Raw genomic sequence first — 11787 nt, 5'->3', positions numbered from 1 at the left:
TTACGAGTAGATGATTTTCAGATTTTATTAGTATTTTTTGTTTTTTTTTTTCATTGCTTTTCGAGGTTGTTTTAGCTAGATAAAAATAATATTTAGATGCTATTAGGTTGAGATATCAATTATGAGGTACCGTATTACTTGAATTTAAATTTGTTTTTAATTTTTATTGCATTTATTTTCATCGTGTGGAACTGTTATTTTTTAAATTTTCTTTTGATGTTCTAGTTGGTTTAAAATTACATGCTCACATACATAAAATTGTTTAAATCATTTGAAAATAAAAAAGTATTACACAAAATGCAAAAACTGTGCCGCTTCATAAAAAAAAATTAAAAATAATTAGATTTAACTGTTCCGTGTCTATCTCTATGTCCAAGTAGCCACATTATTAATTTAAGCCCAGTTTGTCAATAACTCTTCCTGTGACTTTCAAATTTTAACAGCGATTTCCAAGAAACTGATCCATTTTACAACAATGGATAGGCAGCCAATGAGCAAACTGAAGTTGTAGCCTTATTCTGTAGTTCTCTTTGAACTGATTTTAACCCAAACAATTATAGTAAATTCCCTGTTGTAAATTCTGCTGAATGCGACATTATACGAGCAAAGCAAGGGGCACTACATCGGCCTCCTCCATCAGCTGCGGCTGTCAAAAATAAACTATGCTTCGTCTTTCTCAGCTGCCTCTCTCCAGGCAAGTTTTGGAACCGTGATTAGAGACCATGAAAGTCATTTTATAGCAGATTATGAGGGAAGCTAGCTTCGTCTGAGCAGGCTATGGTTGCAGATATCATTTTTATCAAGGAGGGTTTGGTTTTAGGCTTTTAGCTTCTTTGATGCAGCAAGTAGCGATTAGGTCTGACTTTCTGAGCAGTTGTATAACCCTGGCCTGGTAATAGCAAGCATTCCGTTTCCTTATAAACAAGCTTAATGCCAGATGACAGAAACCAACTCAAACATAATACAGTAACAAACCATCATTTCAACAATAACTTGGCAATTGATTTGTCGTCAAGTGAACAAGCAGTAAACTAATCAGTATCAAACTAACCATAAGTAAAATCATTGAAATTCAGTTCTACATTTCATCAACACCATAATAACAAACAAAATTTCTGTGTGTGGATCTAACAAGCCAAACATAATTTAGCTTCATCAACATCTAAATTCCTAGCTCTTTGAGATTTGCTTTTCCTTTGCCTTCTGGATTTTCAGAACTTTCTTCACAATTTTTTGCTCTTCCACCAAAAAGGCTCGAATTATCCTTAGAAAGATATAAGGAAGAAAAGAAAATAATAAGATTTACACCAGTCACAACCAACAACGAACAACAGTTGCATCCAAAACCGATTAACAGTTGCTAAATAATGCACATATTTTACCTTTCTCTAACAGCACTTCCAGACAAAACACCACCATATGCTCGATTCACAGTCCTGCGGTTCCTAGGCAATCTAGACCTCTTGTATTCAGCAGGCCTCGAGTGAGGAATCTGTATAAAAGCCATATCAGAAAAAACATGAGAGCATGTTCAAAAACTTCACAACTTGAATCTGACTCGTAAATGTTTGCTAAGATCCAAAAAAGACTACGCAAAAAACATTGAATGATAGAACATAACAAAAGCATGCTTTCTATTTTTGTCGATAAGTTTTCCATTGCCACGTAATATAACAGTAAGTATGCTAATAAAGTGCCACATTTTGTACATTGCTTTCTAGTAAAATGATGTAGAGGGTTCCACCACATAGGCGTATACGGATGCGCAACATCAGGCATGATCGCTGCCAATTCCTACATTTTTGACGAAAACAACCTTAATTTTGGATTTAGACTCTTAAAAAAAAAACACTTTCCATGCTACAACATCAGCACTAGCACTAAGTTTAAACAAAAGTAGAAATATAGAACCAACTAACAATCATCATTGCCCATTTTATAACTATTCAATATTAAACTATGATCTAAAACTAAACTGAAAAGTATATGAAATCAATGCTTAATTTGGAACACAAAATTCATCAAGCAAAATAAACAGAGGAAAATATTACTTTTTTTACCAAATCATCATTTTTCTCAATCAACTAAACAAAGTTCTATATTTCCTAAGCATTATTTCGACCCAACAATAAAAACTCATAATTCCAACCCAAAATCCAGCTTTAACCAAACAAAACAATGGAACTCAAATTTTTATTAAAAAAAAGAAGGAAAGAACATACACGGTGAATTCTCTTGCCAGTAACAGGACACTTAGGCCCACTTGTTCTCTTCTTAGTAGTCTAAAAAACCAATTTCCCACCTTCAAAAATAGAGCATTATTTTCAAAAAATAAAAATAAAAACAACGGAACACCAAAAGCAGCATCTTTTTTGAAACTTCAAGACTTACCAGGGGGCCTTGACGACACGGTGTTGGTTCGATTTGGTAGCGTAGCTATGGCGAGTGCGATAAGCGAGTCTTTGAACCAATTTTTTTGTGTTTTTAAAGCTTTGGGTTTTATTTTTTCTCCTCCTACTGTTTCAGGAAAGACGTGAGAGACTGAGCCGACGCCGAAAGAGCATTAGACACCCAGAAGAAAATATATAAAGAGGATTATTTTGGATGGAACCCTAGATCTGACGGTTCTAATTTGGTATAATGCTTGTGTTTTTCAATATTAAAGATAAAATAATTGATTTTTTTTTTAATTTGTCGGTTATTCACTTTTTTTTTAAAGATAATGCTTATTTTTTACGAAATATTATTTGAGTTGATTTTAAATTATTATATTTTTTTAATATAATATCTAAATAAAAAAATTTTAATTAAATATTTAAATTATATTTTCGTGTATCAAGATATCTTAACTCTTAACATAGTTAAAATAACATTGATTGCCATTTTAAATGTTGATGTGAAAAATTGGTGGCTATCACGTGATTTAAATATGATTATCACATGCTATTTTTTAAAAACTAAAAAAAATTAAAATATAATTTAAAAAATTTTTTTTATTATTTTTATCTTTTAAAAATGACACATAATAAATATATTACTACTACATAACAGTCATATGTCATTTACATTAACATTTAAATATTATATCAATATTATTATAAAGTATTAAGGGTATATGGAATTAAAGTTTAAATCTTAGTTAGAAATTTTTTAATTTAAATATAACATTAAAAAAATTACAATAATTCAAGAGTAAAATGAAATATAATCTATTTTTTATTGAGTGGTGAAAGATTTTTAATTTATCTTATATAATTTTTTTTTCAATTGATTTAAATAAATTTATTTATGCTAAATTTAATAAATTTATAAAAAAATTTATTTTTTCTTAACTTCTCAAGCAATTCGAACCCAAAAATATGTCACTTCAATCAAGTATTCGAAGTTTTTAAAAATGAGTTTGAGTTAGAGGTTGAAATATAATTTACTCAAAACTTCTAAAGAATTTAGACTTAGATAATTAAAATTTAGTAGATATTTTATCCAATGTCATTTTTAATAATTATAAAACGTTTTATCAGTAGTAATTGTTTTCAAAGCAATTTAAAATTTACTACTCCATTATACTATGATCACTGAGATCTAAGAAAAAAAATTATCCAATATGCATTTGTTTCATTCATCCTTTGGATCAATTTTCACCTTGAAATTATGGATTTTTTTCCCCTTGTTTTTAACATACTTTCCCTTTTATTCTACGATAAATTACTTTAAATTTCTATTGTCAATTTTGAATTCAATTTAAAATGATGGTATACATGAGATGAGATTCATAATATGAAAGAACTTTTCATTTTGTAATCCAATATAAAAGAAACTTTAAAAAAAATTTTGATCAAAAAAGGATTAAACATGCTCATGGACCGAATGGGCTGAGGCTTAATTATTGTTTAAAGCCTCTTGCTCAATACTTAGTCCATCAGACTTAAATAGGCTTTATTACTGTGTTAAAAATATTAAAATATTGAAAAAAAATATATTTGTATTAATATTTCATATATTTTATGATTAAATTTAAATATAAAATATTTTTATTCATTAAACAATCATTAGGAATTGAGTTAGGTTCGAGTTTAAAATTTATCATATATTAAATGAATAATTAATTATTATATCATAATTAAATCATAATTATTGAATAATCAATTAATAAATTATAATATAACTAAATAATCAAACTTAAACGCAATAAACCTTGAACCTAGAATTTCAAGATTTTAAAACATCCTATGTACCACTAAACCAAGATTTCATTAGTGAAATGGATGTAAATGGTGTGATGGACACCCCAAAAAATTATAAGAGAAGGAAACTTAAAAGAAAATTTTCTCTTATACATTCCAAAATTTTGTTCTGAATATTTTTAAAAATTGAAAAACAAAAAAAAAAAATTTAATTTCTTTGGACATCTCAAAATTTTCTTCTTGATACACTTTCCATGAATAAAATTAATAAATCAATCCTTAATATCTATATGTATTATAAATAAACATTTTAAAAAAATTCTGAATTGACCACTTAAGCACTGTTTTCTATAAATAGATGATATTGATGTGGTATGCCAATTTGCATTTTACAGATCATAATCTCATCCAAATTTTATCATTGCCCTTTTTGTAAATTTGAAATCCTAGAAATGAACAACCCCGCAATCCAATTTAAGATGTTACACAACAAAATCTCTCCCATCAAACACAATCTCCCCATAAATTCAGCTTCACATAATATGAACTACTAGCTAACAGGTAACGAAATTTCTTTTTTGCTACATTAATACTTCGAGGATTCATGGGCATAAAATTAAAAGAGTAGAAGGAACGTCAAAATCTTGATTTTTGACAAAATTTCTCATTTCATACCATAACGAAAATGACTATTAATATTTCATTTTGTCAAAAAAATTACAACTTATAATGTTAAAGACTTCATTGACCAAAAGAAGCAAACACCAATCGGGGACCTCATCTTTGCTCCCAGTCCTAGGCTTTAAATACTTGTAGGTTAAACTATTAAAAATGTTTTTGAATTTTGTTTTTTTTTAAATAAGTTTATATATTTTTACTATACTCAAATAAATTTTTATTTTAAATAAAAAATTAATTTATATTAAGAATTTATTTAGATATAAATATAGGCTAAGAGTTTATTTATATAAAATTAAAAGTTAAGAGCTTATCTAAATGCAAATTGAAATTCAGAAGTTTATTTAAATGTAATAAAAATATAAAAATTTATATAGATAAAATGATAAAATTAAGAGGCTTTTTTGTTTTTTTAATTTTTTTTCTTTTACAAATAGTCAAGAGTTTTAATGTCCTTATCTTGATGCTTAGACATTTAGATTTTATTTTTTTGGTCCATTTGTCATAATGTTTAAGAGATTGTTATCACTGGACCACATAGGTAGGAACCTAAAATCAATTCAATTTATTTTTAAATAAATCTGATAATTTATGTATTAGTATTATATTATATCTATTTCGTGTCAAACACAAATAAAATATAAAAATTATAATATCCAGTTCATTTCAACATATTAAATATAAAACTTATTTTTTTATTTTTATGATCTCTTTTGTGTCCTTTTCCTATATTTTTTATTTATATCATCATGTCATATTTAAGATTATTAAGCTTAATTCTAAACCAATCTTATAATATTGAATTAATCTAATTTTAACCTAAATCAAATCTAGCCTACATATAAGTATTAGTCAATAATGTAATAAGCTAGCTTTGGTGTTAATGGCTCTAAAATTAGTCAACCAGTTTGGAACAAAGGAAAGTTAAAATTTAAAGTAAAAAAGAAAATCTAATGAACATCATCAAAGATCAAACCTATGAAAGTTACACGTAACAAAATTTTAATAAACTTATGGCTAATTATGTGACATAGGGGCTGGCTATAGCAAGAGGGATCAATATACATGGAAACACTATATTATTTTTTTGTACAAAGAAGGCCTCAATCTTGCTCAATTTGTGAAATACTATATTATTCATTCATAAATATTAACATGGGAAAAGCAAAAATGATGGTGCTACATTGATCTTCCTATTAACAAAATTAATCTTGCTCAATTTATTGTGGCACCAAAAAAGTTGGTCTTTTGTCACTTTTGACGTGTTCAAAACTCTTGCCACTAATTTCAAATCCACTTGAGAGAAGAAGTAAAGGACTGGATCTGAATTCTCCCCTTGTGAGTTCTTCTTGAATTTTCTTAATAAGCAGTTTCCACTTCTTAGTATTTCTTTAAGCTTCCTATCCTTCTGCAATTCCAATTGAGAAACATGTTATGTACAAATAAAACTAATCACCATTTTTATGTGCTTTGATCAAAGCTGTTGAAAGACTAATTACCTTTTGCAGACTTGTTTGAACCTCTGCTAAAATTTCAAGATCTGCTGGCTCTAATGGTTCTACTTGAGTTCCTTTCCTGGTTTTCTGGATCACAATATTTGCATCTTTATCAGCTCGAACGAATCGCCAAAATATTCTTATCGATTCTTCCATGATCTCTACTAGCATGTCACTTGTAATTGCATCATCATCCTCTCTTCTTCTTCTTCTAGCCTTCCTTTTATCCTTCATACTATCCTCTACACCAGAATTAAGCTTGTATCAGCTAATGTTTCCTACACTTTTGCTGCTTAATCAAGAAAAGAGTACTCATTGAGTTGCGGTTGCCGATGACCCCACTTAGCTTAAGGGGGTCTAATTGGATTAGGAAACATGCAATAACCTGGTATGCTGTCAGTATCTAGGGTATAGAATAATAGACAATGCTTCATATATCATTTACAGGATTAAGAGTTCTTACCTCTAATGACTGGAACTTGAAGGAGATTACGTAGAACACATCGATTCTTGACGTAGTTTTGTACCCTTGGACCATCAAAGGGTTCATTCTCTATAAATCTTTGCATCAGGACTTGAAACTGTTGAAATTCACCAGCTACTTCATTGTATCGACGAAGGCCATAAGGATCAGATTCCCATATTTCAATTGCTTTCTCATATTGCCAATGAAGTATTTCCCAAGAAAGGCACAGTTGTCCTACATACACCATTTCCAAATCACTACGCAGCTCCTTAATGAACTTTGTCATGGGGTCGAAATCAGACTTTTTTCGCCTTCCTATCCTCAGGTGTTGGGAGAGGAGATATGAAATTGCTGGAGGTGAGGATGATTTGTGTTTTGAAATTGATTGAAGTGGATCCTTTGACTGTAGAAAGCCTACGAATTGTCATGAAACATGAAACTTAAAATACAATTTAATATAAAAGGTATAAAGCAGATGTTATTGGCCACCTATACATAAATCATAACCTAAAAAGTCACTCGTAAATCAGATAAAAAGAAAAAAAATCAAAGTTTTTCCTTTAATGCAATATAGCTTTCCAAAAGCTGTCTTCTTTCCACCATTTAAATTTTATAGTGCTTTTTACACCAGAAAGACCAGCTTTGAAATAGATTTTGTGGAGCATTAAAAACATTGCAGATTTTTTATTATGAATTCAGTAGGAATTGAGAGTTAGGTAAAGCTTTCCCATAATAAGTCGGTGTCTTAAATGAAATTGTGGAACTAGGCTGAAATCTAAAGGTAGACTGGCTGGCTGGATAGCACCATCAACTAACTAAAAGTACTGTCATAAAGGGAAAATGGGTTAGCTTGATTTCCATATGGGTATTCTTCGGTAAATTATTCATAATTAAATTTATAGAACAATTCTGAAAAGGCAGATCTCATAATTTTAAATATAACATGATAATATAATACAAAAATAATTCAAAAAAATATATAAAAATAATATAATTTAAAATTTTAAAAAATTTATATATAAATTTAATAAAAACTAAAAAATATGCTTATATCAACATAAATTTTATACAACACATTTTAATATTTTATATGTATATAAATAATATATAAATATACCAATTATGAAATTTAAAAAAGCCCTAGCAGAAGAGGATTACACCAACATTTATACGCGTTTTCAGAGAAGTTTTTTCTCCTTACAAACCCCAAAAGTGAAACAACTTTCCAAAAACTCAAAAGGTAATATGAACTAGTACGTAAATCCCTCCTTCCTCCTACTTTCATGGAATCATTACACCAATGCTTAGGATTTGAGCAGGTTCATACTTCTGTTTAACCAACATAGCAGATTTAGTGGGTCCTTTCTTCTAACTTCTAACAGACTGTTAATGTTTTATTCATTTTGATTGATTAACTAGAAAAAGATATAAGGAAGATGGTTCATAATTATGCATAGAATTTGTAATGATAGCAGATAAATGAAAAGTTAAACCAATACTTGAACAACATAATTGTCTAAATGCTAGAACTGAAAGAAGAAAGGTGTAGAAAATAGTTCTAAAAGGATACTGACCTATTGCATACATCTTCTGATAATTCAAGATATCGAATTTTCGCATTCTTTCTCTGTAACTCCTGTAGAATTTGTGAAGCTCACTCATTCTATCTACATGCTGGAACTTCTCATCAATCTTCCAAGGTTTCAAATCATCCATTATCTTTGGTGACTCAGATTCTTCTAAGATGGTAGGCAGGCCTGTGGCTCTAACCTTTTTCAGCTCCATCTTGAGCTGTTCTATCAGATCTTGATGCTCCCACAAAGTTTCCAAACCATTTGAATCCTCAGAATCTGAAGCAAATGAATTGTCTAAATTGGACTTTTCTGAATTATCCAAAGTATTTGAGGATCCATTGTCATTGCCACTAACTTCTTCCTGCTTGTAATCCTCATTCAGGTTTTGAGACTCTTCTAATTTTCTAAGCTCTTCCATTATATCTCTATCTTCATTATCAAAATCATCATCTTCTTCAGAGTCCAAATCTTCCTTTGTTAATTTTCCCTTATCTGTATCAATGTTCCTTGAAGAATCAACCTCAGAATCTTCTTCAAAATCTCTATCTGATAAAAATCCATCACTAGCTGAACCAATAAATTGACTCATATACTCAGGACTTGAAGTAATAGAATCCATATCAGTCTCAGAAAGAACCTGAAAATTCCCTGAAACATCTTCTTGACTTGGAAAATTATTCTCCACATCAATTGCTTCTTTTTCACGGCCAGTTTGTTTACTTTGTTCCGTTTCAACCAGAGTCTTTGGCACTTTTTCCTCGTTCGCTGTTTTTTCCTCGGTAACAGCTTCATCCTCCAAATTTTGTTCCAAGAAATCTTCTTCTGACAAGAACCCATTGTTGGATTCATCATACAATTCTTTGACACAAAAGCTCAAATCCTTCGGCTTCTCCATGATATAACTAAAATCATTCCCTGGCTTGAACTCATACTTGTTTGTGCTTGCAGAAGGAATACATTCTAGTTCTAGGCCAACATTATAATTCTCATCTCCTCCAAACTTCATGCTGAATTCTTCAAAAGTCTGGCTTTGAAACTGAAACTTGAAAAAGAATTTTGGTGAATCTTTTTCTTCAACCCCTTCACTCTCTTCACCCTTTAATTCAATATCATAAGGTTTGGCTTCTTTTGTTTTCTCTTCTGTGCCATCCTCAGGCTCAATAGGTATCGGATTGTTTGATTGAGGAAGCTTATTCCTTTGAGTACTGAAAGCAGAAAAATATATTAAAACATCATTCAAGTAAGGGAAACCATTATTTTCATTGTTTAAGAAACAAAGTGAAGTCATATTGCTTTACCTGGAAAAAGCTGTTCTGAAGAAATCAAACAGAGAGACAAACAGGACAGAGATGGAGACCAAGAAAAACCCACCAAAAGAAAGCATCTTTTGAAAGAGAAACACATAAAAAGAACTCATGTTCTTCAAATTAAAATGGATATTTGATCAAAAACTTCTTCAGGGTACCCATCAATATAAACCATCAACCTCTGCTTTTTCAAGTTGAAGCAAAAAAACAGAGCAAGAAACAGAGTAGTAGAAGTCCATGAGAACTCTGATTTTAACTTTGAAATTTTTGATTCAAAAATAGACTTTATACCTGTTAAAAAAACCCAAACCCCAAAAACATGACGAAATTCATGATTTTGCATGAAAATTAGGATCAAGAGAAGTTGAAATCTGACCTAATTAAGTGAGCATTTATTTAAAAACAAGCAAAATTTAAAAAAAAAAAAAAAGTTAAGGGAAGAAAAGAGCATGTCAGCTACTAAGATGTTATTTGGAGCTAATCTTTGGTTGCTTAAAACCTTGGAATTCTGAAGACCGTTATATCAGAGATTTTGAGAAAAGATTTGATTTAGTTGAAAGGTCGGTTTTTGCATTGTTTGTGTTTAGCGTGCAAAGTTTGTGAGTAGGAAAGAGAAAAGGGAGAATAAAATTGGGTTAAGTGGAATGTTTACGCCATAAATTATTCTATCAAATTTTGTCTTTGTTTTTTTTTTTTCTTTTCTGAGGTTGAATTTGGAATCAGGAAATTTATCTAGCGAGAAGCTTAATTCATATATATTAAATTATTAAAAATAAAAATAAAAGTAATAAAAGCTATAATATTCATATTCAATTATAATTATTAAAAATTGTACAATTATCATTTCATATTTTGAAAACGTTATAAAATAATTTTGTTATCAATATTTTTAAACGCATTTTTGTAATGTACACAAATAAATTATCTCTCTAACTATTAATCTCTCACTCAATTATCAGAACGAGTCTTCAAAATATTTGTTGCTAAAATACTTTCTATTATAATAATAATAATAATTGATAAAATTAATATTAATATTAACAACAAATAAACTAAATCAATAAAAATATTTGAAAACATCTTTTTTGGCCCCAACGAGGGTTTGAGCCCTACTAGGCCTCTAATGGCTTTGTCTATAGTTGAATCTGAAAGGTGACTGAGATCTTAACCTCTAGATAATAAAAATATATATATGATAAAATTTAAAATTTATTGGATATTATATTTTAAGATTGACTCGAGTGAATCAATTGAATTAAATTTTGATTTATGAATTTAAAAATTTTGGTTAGGAAAATATAATTAGTTGAGAGAAATTTTCTTTTGACTAAATATTAAGAAAATTAAGGCTCAATTTTACTAGAATTTGGTGTTAGGCTTTGTTTGTGTCCAAGTCGACGGAGGAAGTAAGGTAAGTTTCCTACATGACTTGACTAGAATAAAAAAATAAATACCAAAGAAAATAAGGGAATAAATTTAAAAAGAAAAAAATAGTAAAAGAAATTGATGTGTTTGGAGGTAAAAATTACATGCTACTCATGGTTGAAGCTTGATATAAGTCACCCGAATAAATAGGGAAAGAGTAGAATTTAAAGTCTCTAGATGAACCAAAACAAAGGAAAAATAAATAAAAGGAGAACACCTTGGTTGAATTTATTGGTTGTTTTAGATGGAATTAAAGTCTCCCCTAGAATATGTATTTATATAATATAAATATTTAAATTTATATATTTATATTATATTTTATATAAAAATTACGTGTCATAGTTCGTATCGATATAAAAATATAAAAAATATTTTTTTAATTTTATTAAATTTATATTTTAGTTATTATTAAAATTTTAATCCATATCATTATTTTTGTATTATTTTCATCTTATATTATCATACCATATTTTAAATTATTAGGTCTAAAAATATTAAGTTTATGCCTTCTTTCTCACTTTTTACAACACACAAACATGCATTACGCATGAACAACATACATCATAAATTTGGATGGGATTCCACATGTGAATACTTTTCCTCAGCAAGATTTGCCTCAAAGCCTACCCCAATCTATTACTTATCCGTTTTCCACCA

At 29.0% G+C, this 11787-nt stretch overlaps 1 protein-coding gene and 1 pseudogene across 4 annotated transcripts; both read right to left on the bottom strand.

Annotated features, from left to right (window-relative positions):
• Window positions 1–959: 959 nt before the first annotated feature.
• On the bottom strand, window positions 960–4790 carry LOC111292086 (large ribosomal subunit protein eL34z-like; annotated as a pseudogene). The gene is made up of 4 exons (XR_016345477.1): window positions 4695–4790; window positions 2223–2282; window positions 1383–1492; window positions 960–1264 (listed from the first exon to the last, which is right to left on the bottom strand). The product of XR_016345477.1 is annotated as a large ribosomal subunit protein eL34z-like (transcript).
• A 1051-nt stretch (window positions 4791–5841) lies between these two features.
• LOC111293123 (uncharacterized) lies at window positions 5842–10360 on the bottom strand. 3 transcript variants are annotated; one of them, XR_016345856.1, is made up of 5 exons: window positions 9697–10286; window positions 8399–9603; window positions 6822–7238; window positions 6362–6743; window positions 5842–6270 (listed from the first exon to the last, which is right to left on the bottom strand). XR_016345856.1 is itself a non-coding variant. In XM_022885874.2 (5 exons), exons 1-5 carry the CDS (start codon window positions 9813–9815, stop codon window positions 6013–6015), a joined length of 2238 nt encoding a protein of 745 aa, XP_022741609.2. In that variant the 5' UTR covers window positions 9816–10360; the 3' UTR covers window positions 5842–6012. The 3 variants fall into 3 exon arrangements, 2 of the variants coding, with proteins under 2 accessions (XP_022741609.2, XP_089623102.1); XM_022885874.2 differs by having other exon boundaries at window positions 6362–6600; window positions 9697–10360; XM_089766976.1 differs by lacking the exon at window positions 5842–6270 and having other exon boundaries at window positions 6508–6647; window positions 9697–9850.
• Between the last annotated feature and the right edge of the window lie 1427 nt (window positions 10361–11787).

Source organism: Durio zibethinus, chromosome 10 (genome assembly GCF_047325235.1).
Source record: "Durio zibethinus cultivar Kanyao isolate XHJ-2024 chromosome 10, ASM4732523v1, whole genome shotgun sequence".
In the NCBI taxonomy this organism is placed as follows: domain Eukaryota; kingdom Viridiplantae; phylum Streptophyta; class Magnoliopsida; order Malvales; family Malvaceae; genus Durio; species Durio zibethinus.
The sequence above is the reverse complement of the archived record's forward strand: the minus strand, read 5'-3'. Positions and strand labels throughout refer to the sequence as shown.

Bases quoted from the DNA above. Each gene is read 5' to 3' on its own strand.
- LOC111293123 (XM_022885874.2), bottom strand. From the start codon at position 9,815: ATGAGTTCTTTTTATGTGTTTCTCTTTCAAAAGATGCTTTCTTTTGGT. The intron at 9,604-9,696 runs GTAAAGCAATAT...TTCTGCTTTCAG, and splicing joins TTCAGAACAGCTTTTTCCAG to TACTCAAAGGAATAAGCTTC. The intron at 6,601-6,821 runs GTAAGAACTCTT...ATTCTGGTGTAG, and splicing joins TCAAGTTCCAGTCATTAGAG to AGGATAGTATGAAGGATAAA.